This window comes from Porites lutea, chromosome 13 (assembly GCF_958299795.1).
Source record: "Porites lutea chromosome 13, jaPorLute2.1, whole genome shotgun sequence".
Lineage (NCBI taxonomy): Eukaryota > Metazoa > Cnidaria > Anthozoa > Scleractinia > Poritidae > Porites > Porites lutea.
This window is the reverse complement of record NC_133213.1, coordinates 5,676,956-5,695,569: the sequence shown is the minus strand read 5'-3', so window position 1 is coordinate 5,695,569 and position 18,614 is coordinate 5,676,956. Positions and strand designations below refer to the sequence as shown.

At 36.9% G+C, this 18,614-nt stretch overlaps 1 protein-coding gene across 2 annotated transcripts in view; it reads right to left on the bottom strand.

Annotated features, from left to right (window-relative positions):
• LOC140923730 (S-adenosylhomocysteine hydrolase-like protein 1) overlaps window positions 1-18,614 on the bottom strand; it is a 33,200-nt gene that overhangs the window by 639 nt on the left and 13,947 nt on the right. Inside the window, exons 1-19 of one of the 2 annotated variants that reach the window (XM_073373803.1) lie at window positions 15,271-15,406; window positions 15,097-15,190; window positions 14,664-14,725; window positions 12,479-12,566; window positions 10,197-10,297; window positions 9,581-9,652; window positions 9,388-9,418; window positions 8,545-8,746; window positions 7,949-8,018; window positions 7,770-7,816; window positions 7,554-7,617; window positions 7,055-7,143; window positions 5,924-5,994; window positions 5,059-5,153; window positions 4,671-4,769; window positions 4,116-4,184; window positions 3,681-3,759; window positions 2,949-3,069; window positions 1-1,539 (exon numbers count right to left, since the gene is read on the bottom strand). The exon at window positions 1-1,539 is cut by the window's left edge and continues 639 nt beyond it. In XM_073373803.1, coding sequence (XP_073229904.1) covers window positions 1,533-1,539; window positions 2,949-3,069; window positions 3,681-3,759; window positions 4,116-4,184; window positions 4,671-4,769; window positions 5,059-5,153; window positions 5,924-5,994; window positions 7,055-7,143; window positions 7,554-7,617; window positions 7,770-7,816; window positions 7,949-8,018; window positions 8,545-8,746; window positions 9,388-9,418; window positions 9,581-9,652; window positions 10,197-10,297; window positions 12,479-12,566; window positions 14,664-14,725; window positions 15,097-15,190; window positions 15,271-15,351 — 1,542 coding nt within the window. In that variant the 5' untranslated portion in view covers window positions 15,352-15,406 and the 3' untranslated portion in view covers window positions 1-1,532. Of the gene's footprint in view, window positions 1,540-2,948; window positions 3,070-3,680; window positions 3,760-4,115; window positions 4,185-4,670; window positions 4,770-5,058; window positions 5,154-5,923; window positions 5,995-7,054; window positions 7,144-7,553; window positions 7,618-7,769; window positions 7,817-7,948; window positions 8,019-8,544; window positions 8,747-9,387; window positions 9,419-9,580; window positions 9,653-10,196; window positions 10,298-12,478; window positions 12,567-14,663; window positions 14,726-15,096; window positions 15,191-15,270; window positions 15,407-18,614 lie in introns of those variants that run through there. The other variant, XM_073373804.1, reaches the window with a different exon arrangement.

Sequence of the window (18,614 nt, the reverse complement as noted above, 5' to 3'; positions counted from 1 at the left end):
TTGACCCTCTTTCCAACCAAGAGGCGGATGTTTGTTGGAAAATGTGTTTACTAAGATTACCCTGTGAGCAGAGGTTACTCTCTTGAATGGCCACGTGAATGACTTTGTTAAAACTACAACTCATGCAAGAGAGAAAACTTTGCTTGCAGGGTACACTTAAGATGGGCATGCATGAATATCTCAGTATTTCATATTGGCATACATCAATGAGTGGCCAACATGTTTACAGGGAATTTATTTCTTAACTGACTTGACTCAGACATGTGCAACATTATTTGCTAATAAAAGTATTTAGAATGAACACAGCATAAGCCAGATACACTTGGGAAACACTAGAAATGAACAACATCACAACTATAGAACCAAAATAATTATCATATGACGACTTTGAAAAATAGATGTGTCTGTGTGGGAACTGTTTTTTACAATCACCAAGTTTGTGTCATTATCAAGAAAACAAAAACAACCTAACCTAAAGCATCTTGTTCAATACAAGAATGAAAAGTCACCAAGAAATATCACAGTACAGATCAATTGCTTGCCTTTTTTTCTTAGAATGCAAAATGGCTGGCACAGCAACTAGTTCACAGTGCGCAGAAGTGACTTTGAAAAATTTAATCCCTAAATTACAAATCAAGCTCTCTGAATGTCAACGCAAAGACATTGTAATTATTATTTCGACCTCTTCTAACCTATGGCTGTACATAGTCCCAAACAAAAAAATATTTTACACCAAGCCAAATGATTTAATTACCTCACAAATTCTGGAGTAATTTCCATTCGCCTGTCAGATTAATTTTGTTCTGACGTCTTACTGACAGTTTTTACCTCAAATAAGTCGACAAGTTCTAGCACAAGTTATGCAATGGTTTGGTATTGCGTATAACATACAAACGGCCCACTGGGATATCCAAACCATTGTTTGAAAACCTGAGACTTGAGACTTAAGACTGGCAATAACTTGTCATAACAAGTTTCTAAGATGGCATTACTATTTTCAAGGTTCTTCTCATCATCCCTACACAAGCAATACTTAGTTAACATTACTTGCACTATTGTTGCCCAGCGGTGGCAGCAAAGAACTTACTTTTTTCCCATTAACTAGTAAATTACCTTCACAATTCACTTCCGATTTGGTAAATAAAATTTAAAACCGCAAAAAAGAACTACCGAGATGGTCATACCCTAGGATTTCATCCACAGACAAAAAATAATAAGTTTATACAACCCTCTACATGTAACTTACACTGTAAATCAAGCACTGTTTTCATAGGTGTACATGAAAAGGTTGAAAATTAAGAAAAATGCACTACTGGAACTAAACTAAACTATTATTATATGTCCTGTAAAATGCTGAAAACAGCAGTGTGTTACGTCATTGGATAATATCATAAGAAGCTAAGTGCACAGTGGATTGCTCTAAGGCCAAATATGTGGCAAAATATGGAGCCTTATTTCATAAATAGGAATTTAAAAATGTTCCAGAATTTACAAGCATTATTGTTGGTTTTTGTGGATCCAGTCCCACATCATTAGTATCTGAAAATATATAAAAATTCAGTCAGTAAAATCGATATTAAAAAAATAATAAAAACTTATCTGCAAGGTCTTACTTTTTAGAGACAATGAGGGAGAAAAATATAAAATGTATCCAAAATAAATAAAAACTATTATAATAAAATTAAAAATTTTGAATTTGTTACAATTAATGTTGAATGAATTTCACACATTTCTGGTTGCAGCTGCATTTTATAGTTATATGGGAAAGTGTATTGTATTCAACTAAAGAGTTGAAATTCTACCAATGTTTCACTCATAAGTTTTAGAGACATGATCTGTTTCAAGTACCACAAAGGGCTCCATCTGCAATAACTGTAACAACAACAGAAATGGTAGACTATAAAATCAAAACTTCTTCATGTTAATAAAACCATAGTTTCCTTACAATATAAGGGTATTAAGCCTTACAGTCAAGGCAGGTCAAGGGTATACCATCCAAGATTCTATTTATGAAAAGTTAATTGATTCTTTGAAAAATGAATCGGTTAGTTGTTCCTGTAACTGGTGTCAAATTCAAATCAGCATTCCTCTATGCATAACGAGCAGTGAAAATTTTACGAGAACATTTCTGTATTTGGTCATATTAAAAGTCTTTGAATGGATTTAATTTCTTAGAAGACATTTACATCAAATTCAGGGAAACAGAGCTGGTAGAAATTTTGTAAAGTCCTGCATCGTATGTGACTTCATGGCTCATTACGCAGAATGCTGAGATGAATCTGAAATCTATAACTACCAACGGATTCAACTTTCAAATAATAAACACACTAATGGAATGTTGGGGGTACGCTTGAACTGGCTTGACTGTAATAGTTACTAGCATGTGGTTTCTCTTAAAAAATATTACTATCTCATCAAAAACACTTTATAAAATAACTAAAATAGTACGCACGCTCTGATTGGCCGAGAGGAGTGTTTGCATGAGAGTATGTAAACATGGTTGTGGTGTCACTCGAGGCGTTGGGAGAATTCTCGACAATTATGCAAACCCTCGACTTCGTCTCGGGTTTGCATAACGGTCTCGAATTCTCCCAACCCCTCTCGTGTTTATATCAGGCTATGCAAACACGGAAAAGGTTTTCTATTGCTTAAATAGAGGACTTCATGAGAATAATGGGAATGATCACTCTAAATAAACAATCTGTTTTCCTATAAACCCTTTAAGTCCCAGTAGTGACCAACAGCAATTTTCTCCTAACAATGTCCATACATTGTCAAAAGATAAGGTTGTGAGAATATAAAAAATGATCACGAAAGAGAAAATGCCTTGATGTTTTATTAAATTCTCTCAACTAATTCTTAAAGGAAATGTATGGAGATCAGTTTGGAGAATTTGTATGTGGATACTGGGGCTTAAAGGGTTAAACACGATTGAAAAGAAAACCAACCTGTAATAATTGGGCTTGAATGGGCCATTTTTGTTCACTCCAAGATACTTTGCTTGTTCTTCTGTTAGCTCAGTCAAATGGCCATCAAATGTCGGCAAGTGCAACATTGCTACATATTCATCTAAAAAAGAAAGTTCAAATATTGTTTTCCCTGTCTAAAGATCAATAAGCAACTGGTTGTTACTACTGGAAGATTGACCAGTCAGTGACTGACTGTTTGACTGTACGTGCCACTTGACAGGCCACCTCACCATGTATTTGTATAAAAGAAGAGAATAATCCTTGTTCTGGAAGGCTGGTTGACAAAAAAGAATCTTGAATAGCCAACTGGCTGAACTTAGAAGATGGACTAAATCATTGGTTTATATGGAGATTTAATGACTGACTATCAGTTAACAGACTTACTGCCTCACCTGACTGGCTGATGGATTGACTAACTCACTGAGTGATTGATTGATGGATTTGACTGACTCACTGAGTGATTGATTGATGGATTGACTGACTGACTGATGGACAGTCTGACTGACTGACAGACTGAACGATTGAACGACTGACTGTACTTTATTATTCTACACCAGAATGACCATTGGAAGATTGACTGACAGGTAGACAGAATATTTGACTGTCTTTCTGTCTGTCTGTCTGTCTCTCTCCCTGACTGACTGGTCATGACACTACCTAACAACTGAAAAACACTCTAACAGCAAAAAGAAGTTGAGGTGATATACTTACCCATCTTCTTAGGCAAGAGATAAACATCATGCTTATATCTACCGGGAGGTGCCTTGTAAAGTTCAATTAATGCTATTGCCTGCAAAGAAAATAACAAACAAAACTTTGCAGTGAGCTGGTACAAGTAACAGACTACTGTAGGTCTGTTTTTGTGACTATGAACAGTCATGTGACTGTGACTTTTTAACAAAGATTATGAAACAAACTGCTAAATATTCAACTTAGTTGAAAACACCACCAATAATATTATAATCCTGCTTCAGACTTGCAAAGCAGACATCCCAAAATTTAATATGCTCATCAAGCTACGTTTCTCAACCAGTTTCAAAAAGGCTTTTACAAATTAAGGCAGTTTCAAGAAAGTGCTTTAACAATTTTACTTCTTTAAAGCGAAAGTAACACAAAAGGGGCAACATTTTACCAACTAAAAATCACCTGAGTTGTGGACGTAATGGAAACTACAAAAGAGGGTACACTAGAACAGCTCAGATTCACAAGACGACCCTGAAAAAAATGATTAAAAACATGATCAACACATCATGAATAATATGATAAAAAATAATTTATGTCAACTACCCTTATAAGGGATTAAACTGAAGAGCAAAACCTCCTCAGAACAATAATTTCAGTATGATTGCACTCACTGTCATCAAGCAAGCATTTAATTTCCACCTTCAAATTGTTTAACAATCTCCTAACATTAATTTTCAACATTATGTCAAACTTAGAATTCATTCACTTTAAGGCGTTTAGACACACTTGCACCTTATGAGAGCTGAAATAGCATTTAATCTCATAATTATTATTAAAATTAATATAAATTTATAAACATTTCACGCCACAATTTTTTGGCAAAGGAATCACTGCAGAAATACAGATGCACATGCTGTCATACAAACTGATTGGAGGGCATGCAGATTATCCAGTGTTCAGTGTTCCATTGACACACAATACTTCATACATTTGTAACCAAAAAAAAACAGACAGTACCTCAGCTAGTAACACAATTCTCTTGCCATCTGGCCAGATAATATGATCTACTTGTGTTCTGACTTTCTCCCATGTCAGGTCTGAAGTTCTTAAACTAGCCTGCAAGAAAGATGTTAACGTTAATGTTTAACCATAAAATCCATGTACAACTCAGTAGATGGTACACATGCCCATTGTGACTTAATAAGGGACTCTGATTATAATTTCCAACACTCTAATCACTCAGTCACCCTGCCTTGTTATTCGCAGTCAAGCATGCTACATTCTTTGTTTGGGATCATCTGTTAAATTTCAGCTGCAGCACTGAAATCTAACGAGCAAAAAGGTCCAAAAGCACTGTTCAGGAATGTTACTGATATCAAAGCCTGAGTAGTATCAAGCATCTTACCACATCAACTTCAGTATTAGAATGCCCCATGTTACAAACAATGCATCCATTCTTCATTCTGTCCATGTGATCCCTTGTGATCACATGCTTGTTACCTTTTTTAATACAAGGGAAATAACAAAAGATATTGAGACAACATTAATTACATAATATATATGTAAGAGCATCATAAAAAATAATGGAGGACACTATTTACATTTCAAAATGAGCTGCCAATGTGGAATGGAATGGACCTAATGCAAGGGTCACATAGAAAGGAGGACACAGAAAGGTTGACTAATAATGCGATATTAAATTGTTTATTAGTAATTTTAAACAAGAATAGATTTAGTTTTTCTTTAAACTAAAATTTTTTTGACATAAGCGGGGTGCAAAGAAAATCATTTTTCCAGCTTGCCATTTGGGCAAGCTGAAGTTAGCATTTACAAGCCCAGACGTCATTTCCACTAGCCCCAAAAACATTTTGACCAGCACAATTGATTTCACAGTTCTTCTGTTATCTGAATTTCTCAAAAAACGTCACTTCCCGGCCAGGCAAGTTAAAAACAGAATTCACTAGCCCGATAGCAAAATCCACTATCCCTAGGTTATTGGACACTACTTTCTGTGCACACTGATAAGTAATAGGAATTAATGTGGATTAGAATACAATGTAGCACCAACGATGAGTATGCAGAATTGTGTTTTGCAGAAGACAAAAATGCTGTCATATCAGTAAATCAGTTATTTCAGACAAAATTCTAATGGTACATTATTTATTTATCACAAATGGCTTGAACTTTTGAAATGAAAATTGAAGAGCTTACACTTATAACAACCTGATTAACAGCATTCCATGAAACAGTATTTGGTTTTAGCAACATACCTGTACATGTAATCAAGATGTCAATCTGCTTCACCACCATGTCGATCTTGACTACTCGGAAACCATCCATGCTAAAAACAATAATCAAACAGTGCTGGGTTCAGTCAATTAGGTATCTTCTCTTGATAAAAATACAAAGTTTTTAAGTCAAAAAAAGGAAGCGTGAACATTGTAACAAAGATTTGTGAAACCTGGATGAACCTCCCGGGCTGGTTGATTATTTTTCTTTTCTCACATTTCTTTGGTTTTGACACAAAAATATCCTTGATTTTCATAAATCAATGCACTTAAATATGCCCCTTAGGATGGAAACCTCTTTTAATGGGGCTGTGTCACAGCTGTTTAGTTCATTTTTGTTTACAATGTCAATTATGCATAATTATCTAATTATCTCCTATGGAACTTGAGAAATTACTTGTGAATGACAAAATCACAGCTTTGTGTCAAGTTAGTTATACACCTTTTCTCAATGTCAGGAAATTACTTTGTATACGTTACAGGTCAAATTTGATTTCAGGTTAATTTTGATTTAACCTAGGTTGATTCTCAATTTCCTACGTCTCCTAGCCCTAAAAGACAAAGGAAATTGAGAATCAACCTAGGCTAAAAAAATTTAACCTGAAATCAAATTTTGCCTGTAAACAGAGACATAGACATTATTTTGATCCTGGCCTTGTAAACTTATACTTTTATACCCTGACGGGGCCCAGCATCTATAAGCCTTATGGTTTCTTTTTGGGCTTCCTCAACACATTGCTTCTGTGTATTTTCTGTATCTCATCTTTGGTTTTTTTTTTCTGTGGTGAAATAAATAACCTCTCAAACAACAAAAATGAACCTTCTTCTTAAAAATTTGTCCATCCCTGCCTTCTTTTCGTATTTAGTGTTTTTTATAAATTCTTTAACACTCTGAGCAGCATTTTCTATGTTTCAGCCAATTAGTACCAGTTTACTGTTTGAATTTTGATGAATTTTGGGACACAACTCCTTTAACACTTCTGCTTTATTAAAGCAGTTGCTTGTTTGAACCCCATCATCACAAATTCTGAATCTGCCCCAGGCCCCATTAGGGTGATCACTGTGGACCAAGGTTTTACTGAAATATGGCACAGATACATGTACTCCACATACCATGCCTGCAATGCACAGATTGGATCAATTTCTGCTACATAAACTATGGCACCAAGACCTTTGAGAGCAGAACAACAACCTTTGCCCACCTGAAACAAATTTATAGAATAAAAACAATATACTATCACTTGGCCCGAAAAAAAATGCATTAAACTACATAAAAAATGCAAAAAGATTTAACAATTAATCCTGAATGTTTCACCTAAAAATGCACTAATGGACAGCAGTCTTTACGTCCCAATCAAATAAACCCATCACAAATAACGAACAGTGCCAACACTCCCAGAAATAAATTTGAGAAAATAATACCATTGCTTTTTTAACTGGAAGTGATGACATGAAGAAATGACATGGAAAACTGACAGGAGTTAAAAACTTATTTATCTAAGAGAGTTAGAATTTCAAACAAAACTTACATATACTAAGTCACTGTGTTACGCAGCTGTATATACGCAGTTGTAGAGAATGAAAAAATTCTCTTGAGGGTCTTTTCACTCACCTCACCATATCCACAAACAAGGACCTGCTTTCCTCCAAACATGACATCGGTGGTTCTCTTTAAACTATAGGAGAAAAGAGTTTTAAAATAGTGAAAACTTAAGTGTACTTTGCTGGGATGTAATTTATACATGTAAGGTTGTAATATTCCATCAATGAAAAAATAAAATTATGTTGATTACCAAAATTATCATTTCATCATTTTTGGCATACATACCTATCTAAAATTGATTCTCTACAGCAATACATGTTATCAAATTTTGTCTGCAAGAAAATAAAAATAAGTCTATCAACAACTGGTTCTTCTTTATTACTTCTCAGGAACAACACCACCACTATTTGAAAAAGCACAACAGATATGTAAACAGCTTGCTATCATTAATTAGATTTGCTTACTTTGGTGACTGAGTCATTGACATTCATGGCTGCAACTGTTAGTTTCCCTTGCTTTGATAGCTGGTATAACCTGAAATATTGCACGGTGCAAAATTAATAAGGTCAATTTTATAACTTGCCCTTGAGGCTGGTTGTAGCAATTTAACTAGCACGGAAGTTAAATTTTTGACAAACAGGATTAGTTTAACTAATATTTATTAACTATTTACATCATTAGTTAATTTATTACCCGCTTTGGTAATTTATTATAATAATAACCATGATAATTTTACTTCGTCAAACAGCTTTCGAATTAGGAATTTAAGCCATTGGTCTTACAATATGTATTTTGAATTCCCCCAGAATAATTCACTGTTGGGCAAGTTGACAACAGAATTCACTAGCCCAATTGCAAAATACACTAGCCCCGGCCTACTGGACATGAATTTTTTTTGCACACTGTATTGAATAACATAGAATATTGTTATCTACTGTAAGCATTTTGCAAGAGACTGTATCAACCAACAATAATCAAAAACCATAGAAGTAACCTTATCTTATGGGGATCTATAATGAATGGAGCACAACTTTGCAGCCATACATTTACAAGGCCTCACCTGTGAACACCAGTCACACTCTCCTCCACAACTCCGCGTAGGGTGTTGAACGTACCATTAAACTTCTTGTACATCAGGTGGGTCGCATCACCGCCATCATCCAACACCATATTTGGCTGCCATTTATCTGACGTAATGCACTGCTCTATGCACCACCAGAAGTCCTCCTCAGACTCTCCCTTCCATGCAAAGATGGGGAAGCCTGGGGACCATAGTACATGCATTAAATGTCAAAACCAAATAGAGGTTTGAATTTTAAAACCTAGGTTCAGACTTGCCATGTCTCACAATTTTGTTATGCACCTCAGAATTTCACAACCCATCTCACACTCTTACAAGTTGAGAACTGATTTCTCACGCTTTCTTGAATACATGACTGTAGTCACGTTCTAAAAAACATTTTACAACTTTTCCTAACTCTAGGTTTAAAATTTCAAGATTCTGCCATTGCTGGTTACTGAGTCTGCCTTTGCAAAATTTAGATTTCTACAAAAAAAAGGATTTGCTCACTATAAATTTTTCCTGTCCTATTCTATTGACGATCAAGTAATCCTCAGAGTATTTATTTTTTTTATATTCAACAATTTGTTTCTGAATTGATTGACTCATGAGCACTCATCTATAATTAAATAAAAATTAGGCCCTTGATTCGAGGGAAATTACATCATTGTCAAAGTGCCAAAAAGTTATCAAAATGGTACATCATTTCAATCATCAAATAAATGGCATGCTTGTCACAAGATCCATTTTTATACGATGACTCAGCCAAATGAAGGACCAACTTCGAGTGCTCAATATTTATAACCTTTTGAATAGACTTAAAAGTTAAAAGAATCTACAGACCTGCCTCTGCTAATGCAGCTGCAACCTCATTCTGTAGAGAAAGATAAAATTTTTTGAATTTATATAATGTACAAAACGTTAAACCCTTCTACTCACTACATCGCAAGATTTCATCCACAGACTCAAAAGAAGACTCCATCATTATTTACTATGGGAGAAAAAAAAGAACCTGTATAGTTACAGAAACACATACCTGTGTTGAGTAAATGTTACAAGCGCACCAACGCACTTGTGCACCAAGAGCAGCAAGGGTTTCTATGAGAACCTAGGAAGTCAAAATAATTTGTATAATTATTTGTCTTTGTAGTGTACTGCTTAAGTGCAAGTCAAGGGACAAGACTTTAATCTTGAGAGACAGGATTATTTCCTCAAGAGAAGCAATAATAAATAAATCTCCTGAAAGGGTTAAGAATTAAAACTACAGTCAAAAGTACAGGAATTATGATGGACCATAAGAAGTCTGCTAATGTGGTAAAATGGAATGTTTGACTATCTCTAATGGTAAGAACCACCATTTTTTATGTGCAACGCACCACTCACTCACAGATCAAATCAGGAATCCTGCGGTAAAAAAGACACTTTCTAAATAGGGTGTCAAATTCAAACCCAGAGTAACTCATAATACCCACTCAGTAATCACTAAAGATGAAACTTTGGAAACTTTGACTACTTTTCAGCAGTAGAGTGTGCCGCGATCAACAATCACAACATCTTTCATGGTCAGTTTTAGTAAGACAAAGAGAGATGACAACATTTTAATCAACAGAAATCTACGCCAAACCACTTTTGCTGTAGAATATTTTACTCACTGCTGCCTGCGCAGTTACATGAGTGCATCCAACAATCTTAGCTCCCTCCAAAGGCTTGTCTGTGCAGTTTCGCTTTCGAAGCAACATGAGCCCTGGCATTTCTAAAACAGAAAAATAGCATAGATTAACTGAATTTATAGCTAAATAGAGAAGAGAATTTTGATAGCTCTCTATCAAAATAATAATAACAACCTTTACCACAACGTTTTTGCAAAATTTGATTTGTGATTCTCATACTGTAGTGAGATCCCTAAAAATTGCTTCCGCCCAAAACACTTTTGTGCAAAACTTGAATTACAGTTAAGAAATAACCAAAAAATCTCATTACTTCTCCTCTATCATTACCACAAACAATAAAATGTCAAAAAAATTGCTATGGGAATAAACAGCCAATCTACATTTGCAATCATGGAAAATCCTCAAATGTGCATTCATAGATTTTCACATACCGTACTTGCAATTTAAGGTTTTCACAACGAATTTCCATGTTTGCTACTTTTTTCATTAACCCATTCGCTCCTGGAGATTTTGCCGAAAAACGCGTTTTGAAGCTAGTCGAGTGGTTTTCTGGTCACTGTCGTGCTATAAAGAGCTAAAACTTACCACAAACCGGTCTACAGGTCGTACACTTGGCGGCCTTCTGATCCAGATGCAAAATATCAGCTTGCGAAGTTCGGGCATGCGCAGAAAGCAAAATTTCGACATAGTTTTTGGGTTTAAAAGTGACACAGCAGTCTTGACTTTTACTTTTCGCTTTCTCTCCTCCCTTCTTTTTTCGCTTTTCTTGCCTCATTTTTTTTTTCTCTTGCTGGGCATTTAGTAGGCTTCATTTTGGTGGGAAGAGTTTTTAGGAAAGCTTTTAGGATCTTAGGATTAGGTGAAAGGAAAGGTAGGTGGGTAATGGAACAAGATTTTCATGGAGATTTTCAGGTCCTTGTCACGTGGTTTTTTGCTTCTTTCTCCGGTGTCCTTGACTGAATTGTGGTCATTCTGGTATGGTTTGAAAGATCTCTTCACTCTGCACAAGTTACCGAAGAAAGTTGTCCTTGACCGTTAAAACTGATGACGTCACAAAGGGTAGAAAGGACCTGGATCCGCACGGGCGGTTACGGGCGGTTCAGGGGCGAATGGGTTAAACTTTGAAAGTTATAATGGAACTCTCAAAGTTGAGCACAGGTTAGACCTTCCTTGCTACTGGTAGTGGCTAGATCTTTCTGGCAATGTTAACGTATATCCATGTACTTACCAACAGAATACTAAATAAAATATTGATGATGATGATGATGATGATGATATTGATGACGATGATGATGATGATTGGTGAAGGTTACGTCAACGAGGATGGCAATGTCAATGGTGATGACAATGGCAATGATGATGACAGTGGTGATAACAATGATGATAATATACAAATGTATGTTGATCCTGATGATGATGATGATGATGATGATGGTGGTGATGGTGATGGTGATGGTGATGGTGATGGTGATGGTGATGGTGATGGTGATGGTGATGGTGATGGTGATGGTGATGGTGATGGTGATGGTGATGGTGATGGTGATGGTGATGGTGATGGTGATGGTGGTGGTGGTGGTGGTGGTGGTGGTGGTGATGGTGATGGTGATGGTGATGGTGATGGTGATGGTGATGGTGATGGTGATGGTGATGGTGATGGTGATGGTGATGGTGATGGTGATGGTGATGGTGATGGTGATGGTGATGGTGATGATGATGATGATGATGATGATGATGATGATGATGATGATGATGATGATGATGATGATGATGATGATGATGATGATGATGATGATGATGATGATGATGATGATTATGAACTAGGCTGCTTCATATAACGTGTGTATTACCAAGGAAATTATTGAGAAATTAAGATTAAATACATTGATTTTCACAAAAATACAAACATGAAGTACCTTCAAGTCCCTCTCAATTACCACAAATAAATTCATTGTAAATTCATTGTACCAGTAACCAAAACTGTGGCTCATCAATATTCCCAGAAGTCAATTTGCCTGGACTAATGTCAATTTGCCCAATGCTAGTTCAGGTACGTGTAGAGTATTACATTAGTATCAACAAAGTCAGCGCAAATGGAGACTTCTCTGGACAACTTGCCATCGGGCAAATTGACTTTCAGGCAAAATCATCTTTTACATAAAAGAATGAGTCCCATATCGACTTCTTTCCCAAGTATTTTCAGTCTTCTTTTCCCTAAAGGGAAAGATTTAGATTTCCCCAAAGACAATACACAAAGTTCCGCTTGCCTTGTTCAGCTATTTCAATTTCCCTGCGACCAAAGTCAGCCAGCTTAATATTCTTAACACAAAAATCTGATCCACCACTGCTGTTTTTCTGCACATGGATGGAAAATGGATGCATTACAGTCTAGTTTTTTCAACCTTTTAAATCCCAAAAGTGATCAACAACAAATCTTTCCTTATAACATGACAGTAAAGATCAAACATTTAGCTCAAAAGAACTAAGAATCCAATCACCACAATAAATTACTTTGATCTAAAATTTTCATCTTCTCATAGAGCACAAAAATTGCTAAGGAGAATTTGCACATTGATCATGGGATGTAAAAGATCAAATCTACTCATTATGAACGTATGATCAACTTTCACGCATGCAATGAAATTAAACATGCAAGATGAACCATCTGTCAAATACAGCAATTTATTACAGCATTACACAGAGAAAAACATGGGATATTAAAGCAAGTGTGACAAGCAAAGAAGCCAAAATTATTGCATTAGAATTCTAGCAACGCAAGCTGGTGATCATGTACAATAATCAAAGGACTAAAACAGAACAAAATACTTATCATTCTCACAGAGTACAGAGAAATCAGCGTTTTGAAAGCTACACAAAATGATTGTAAATTAGAAATGACCAAAAGTTTTTTCTTAATTTTTTTTTCTCCTTTCCATATTATTAGGAACCCAAAGAAAGCAAACAGATTTATCACACTCGACTACATGTACATAATTCACAGATTTGATACTTTTCAGAAAAAAAAATCAGTGAATACAATATTTGCAACTTGATAATGGTTAATTCAGATTATTATTGCAGGAACACAGAGATTAAAAGTAATCCAATCACAGGTGATTTGGAAAACCACAAAAAAAGATAAATTCCTTTAACGATCCGAAAAAGTAACAGAGATGACACACCAAAGACAAACCCTCAACAAGATCACAAATCAGTCCTTCTTAAGTATAATATGGGTATAATGTTGCACAATACCACTTGACCAAACAGTTAACAGTTTTTTTTTCATGACTTAAAATTGTGAGAGGCACTATTTTGCTGCCAATAGCAACAAAACCAGACTCAATCCTCCCCTGCCAAAAGATCTAGAACTAGGACTGGAAACAAAATTTCTTTATCCTTGGCTCTGTAATGGTCTGATCATCCCATCAACACGACATCAAATTTAAGGCAGGGTCTGTCTAATTCTTTTGGGTGCTGTCTGCTATTTGCTTTCAAGTTCACCCCAAAACCACAAATTCCTATGCATGCTTGTTATGCAAAAATCTCAGCTTTTCAGAGTTTGGCATATAGTTATCAGTCACACTAAAAAATATTTTCAGAAGTTCTGGAAAAAAGGTTGAATGTTTCAAACTTCAAGCAGATTCTCTAACTTGAAATGACTTCTCTACATCGACAGACAAAACAGTCCGCGTGGAAAAAAGAAACAATTACATTTATGTTGATATCAAGCTCGGATTGTATATCAGTTCATAAAAGCCTTAACAGGCTGACCTGAACTAGTCATTCATGTAATAACATTCCTTTTATGCAAGTTAATAAATATGCATGTCCATTAAAACATCCTCTGCGTCAGTCAAGAACCATTATATTCACGTGTGCCATGAACGACGAGCATGGCCAAACAAAGTTGATAATGCAAACTCGTCCAGTTCATATTGCCTGATTACGTATTAAATTCGTGACGTAAGGCATGCTTAATATCTTCACAGATGAGGGACTAATCGTACGTAAAAATAATAATGAAGTGGCATTATATTGGTTCTGCAAAAACATGGGGTGCTTTTAATCACAAGACTTGCACTTGTTTGTAAACTTTACGTGACTCATGTAAATTTCGAAATTTTTCCCCTTCAATCTGTCACGAATCATCACAATTTCATTTCCCGTTCATGGAAACCACGATGGACCGGGACTGTCGAAATCTTTTTAGCCACTGTAACTTTTCAGGTGTGAAGGTCTAAAGTCCTTGAGAAGGCATTAAATCAATTGTTTTACGATGCACGATAAGAGTGAGGTTGCATTATAGCAAAAGGAAACCAGCGCAGTGCTTTTAAAATACATTTCAAAGTGTGTGCATGATGAGCTTACTTTAGCCAGCGTGGAGAAAGTGCATATATTAAAGCTTAAGCTTAACTAGAAGAGCCTTGATAAATAATTATGAAAGCAAACCTGAGAACGTTCCCTTGGTGAAACATCATCCTCATCTGATGAATAGCTGTCGGAGTAGCTCGCTACAAGAGGGCAAATATCAACGCATTAAATACACCAAAGGAAGACCACATCGACTTATAATTTCAAATAAGTTAACGCAAACTACGGGACTGAAACTCAAACACAATAGACAGCTCACTATTCTAAAATCCCGTAAAATGGTAATAGTAATAGTACGGCTCTAATGGGAATAAAAAATGTACAAATTTATTCTAGGAAGAACGTTCACATCTTTTACTTCGGGACGCGAATTAAACGTAGCGTCAACACTGTGTCGATCGATTCGACCGGTGAATGAAAATATATCGAATTCGGAACCTCCAAACCACACCAAAACCTCGTTAAAGCATCAAAAACTGACACAGCGTTATCAAGAGCACGTTTCTTTCACCTGAACTCCCATAGCTATCGGTTGAGGACACCGAAATTGAGCGCCTTCGAAGGCGAGGGGGTCGTCTTGACATGCTCTCAGAGAAAGTCAAGCCCTAGGGTGAAAAACGCGGTACAAAGTAAGCGACACAACTAAAAAGACAGCGGCAAAACATTAAACACGAGTCGTAAAAACCTCTAAGGCCCTGAGATGTGGTGGCCTTTGTGCTGCAGCCGGAGATTTTTGGACGCGATGATCACCTTCCGATGCCGCCATGTTATTGTTAATACGAGCAAGTGGCCTACATTTGCGTGGGGGCGAGGCATCCAATCAAAATACAGAAGCAAAAGGGAAGTCTTTTCCCACTCTCCTAACAAAACCAGTTGTGATTATTTGCTTGTCCCACGAAATAAACTTGTGTCTTGTGCACTATTTCGATAGTCAAACTATGGCAAAACAAATTTGTAGCTTTGAGCTGTTTGAAAGAATAAGAATTGGGGTTTCAGTTCACAAATACAAAAAACCACAGATCGCAGCGCACCTGCACCTAAAAACGGACCACGTTTTGGAATGTCTATCAAGAAAGACAAGGTGACGTTATTAACACGCGGAGATATGAGAATAGAAAGCAGTTTTATTTTTTTAGGTATCAAAAATGAAATATTTCTCTTCCGTTTCGATGTTCTTTGGTGTTGAAATTTCTGTTAACATCCGAAAACAGGGCCGGATTCAATAAAAAAGAGGAAGTAACAATGAAGTAATGACATTCCGACTACATTAGGTTTCATTACGTGACAAGACAAAATATTTTTCTCGTGTGTTGATTAGATGTGTTAAAGCATGATTAAGCTTTGATCAAGCTTCTTTTTATTTCAAGCGCAATGGGCGAAGGCGTCGGCAGACTAATGCCATATGCGAAGTACAAAAGAAAATTAATGTGCTCGGTTCGCGTAAAACCATGAGGCCGATGAGGACAATGAACCTCCTACGAATTGCATGGGGGCGAACAGTACAGTGTTCAAACACAAAGACTAAAAGTACTTCACTACTCGTGCTCATTTAAAGAGAAAACATTTGCTACTTTTCAGTTGAAGGAGAAAATCCCCGCTCAAGGAAAAATTTAAAAAATAGGGTTCAAAACTCCAAGTTGATTAAAGAGAACCGAACAACCATTTTCTACTATCTACTGCAAGTCTACTAGGCAGACATCGTCGATACTGTCGTGGTGCACATGTATTGGTCAAAATGCTCTGGTCGGAATGGGTATTCTAATCCACAGCTTTAAAAATTTGCCTTTATCATTCCAAACAGAAAATTCTCTGACTCGAGGCACGTGCACAGTGCAGCTGAATGATCTTCCGGTAGAAATGAAGTATTAATTATCCGGTTTTTTGTTTCATTTTCGCCCCAGTGAATGGAAAACAAGACTGTTTAACTCATGTTCGAATTTGTCTCCGCGATTTCCAACGCAACGAGACAACAGAATGTCTTCCTTCTTCCCACCCCTCCCTTCCCACTCCCCAGCTGTGAACGTCTGCTCGCCCTCGTCCCAGACCCCACAAGACGTACTCCCACTGCTACTGGCACAGATAATAGCGATATATACAGACACAGGAAATGTAGCTTCTTTCGGTATGTTAAGTGTCATTGTCACTAAGGACCAGGCAGGGTCCGCGGATCGAGGTCGGCCGATTGCCTCCAAATTTTCAGCATTTTTTCTCTATCAGATAAGATTACGATCGGTGGTATTTTTAGTAAAATAAAATTAATTTCTTAGAATTTTGACCACCCCCCCTAGTTTTTGGTGCTATTTTGCCCACGTGAGACGGAAAATTTGGGTAAACTTCCACGACGAATTTTACTTACTTGGCATTAGCCTTATTCATTTATACGAACTGTACATACTTTCCAGCCTATAACCAGCTCATGTCTTCAATATAAACGAATTTTGTTAAAAATAACTTACTTTGGAGCGGTTCCAAATATCATCACTTCGTGGCTATCGCAAGTAAGAAGAATTTTGGCAATTTTCCAATCTGGTTTTCTCTAAAGTGCGGCAGTTTATATCCAGATCAAAACTATTTTTTTTTAGCCTGTCATAAAGTCTTTACAAATACGCAAAGTCTTATTTGGCAAGTTAAAATACCTTCGCGTGAGCTTTCTCACAACTTTACCCTAATTTCCTAATTTGCATAATTGTCGTTTTTCCCGGAAATATTTCACGCTTTATTAATTTGCGACATATTCCCGGTGTTTGTGACTAAGAGCAACACATTACTTTTTCAGATAGGTGGCCTGCATATTATACTATACTTCACTGTCAAACTCTTTGAAATATTGAGCGGTTCTGTTATTTGGTAGAAGTACACTTCAGGGAAAGATAATTTTCCATCCCTTATCTGATTATCTGCAGACAGCTGTCCTGTTCAGCTGATTTTGCTGTTTTCAATATGGATGTTAGTTTGACTTGTTCGTTCAGTTCTCCTGATTCTGCTGTAGTTTGGAGGGCACGGGGTCGCAGGTTGTACCCCTGTTGGCGTGCAAGCTAGACATCACTGCACATCTACTAAGCCTGGGAGTCAGCTCAGGGCAACTGCGAACCGGAGACGAAAACGTTAATGAGGTTGACCTGATCCTGAATAGAGCTGGATACTTTGTTACAACAGATAACGAGAAAATGTCAATGACAATATGCCCGAGACACAGAAAAAAACTAACTACAGACTGGGCTGGCAGAAAGAGCAACACATGCTCGTATCCAAGTCATCGAGGACCGCGGAAAACTATAAAGAAACCGCGCCGCGTAAACGCCACCTTGTCGGAAGAAATTTATCAATTTCACCAAGCCACAGTTCCCATTGGGTCGGGTAAGTACAAATCGGGTGCAGCCAGACCGCAGCCTTAATACTTAGAGTTGTAGTATGGACTTCACTGGTAAATACAAACGAAACCTTTATTTCGAAGGTACTTATTTTACTTTGTGCTTATGGATATGGTTAGTACATAAAGTTTATTTCTTTATCGGAATATGCTAAGGGAACGAAGCAAAACGTAATCCGATGCCATTGCTTTTTGTATTTGAATGAGCTTTTCTCTTTTAGTCGACTCGTTTAAATATACAAAGGCATTGCCTAATTCTGTTGCATTGTCTGATATCCTTCTGACTTTTTCGGAAAAGGGGAGGGAGAGGGGACGTTGGGGTAGTGTTTCGAGGTGGATTGAAGTGGTAATTTGCTAATCAAGCACCCCGCCTGCAAGATGACGCCAAATGGGAGAGGACGGGGGAAGAGGAGAACTAGGAGGGGGAGTAGAGGGAATGGGAAGTTGGGTGGGGCTGCAAGGGACACCCAAACACTCCTTATTTCACTCACCTTCCTTTCTTTAGCTGTTAAGAAAGCAAATTACCGCACTTTAATTTGGTCTTACGTGAGTGACACAAACTACAGTCAATGGACATAAGTATTCGTCACTATCAAAAATAACGCGCGAAATTCTTACCCGCGTTGTGCACACTACGCGGGGGAAAACTAGATGCGGAG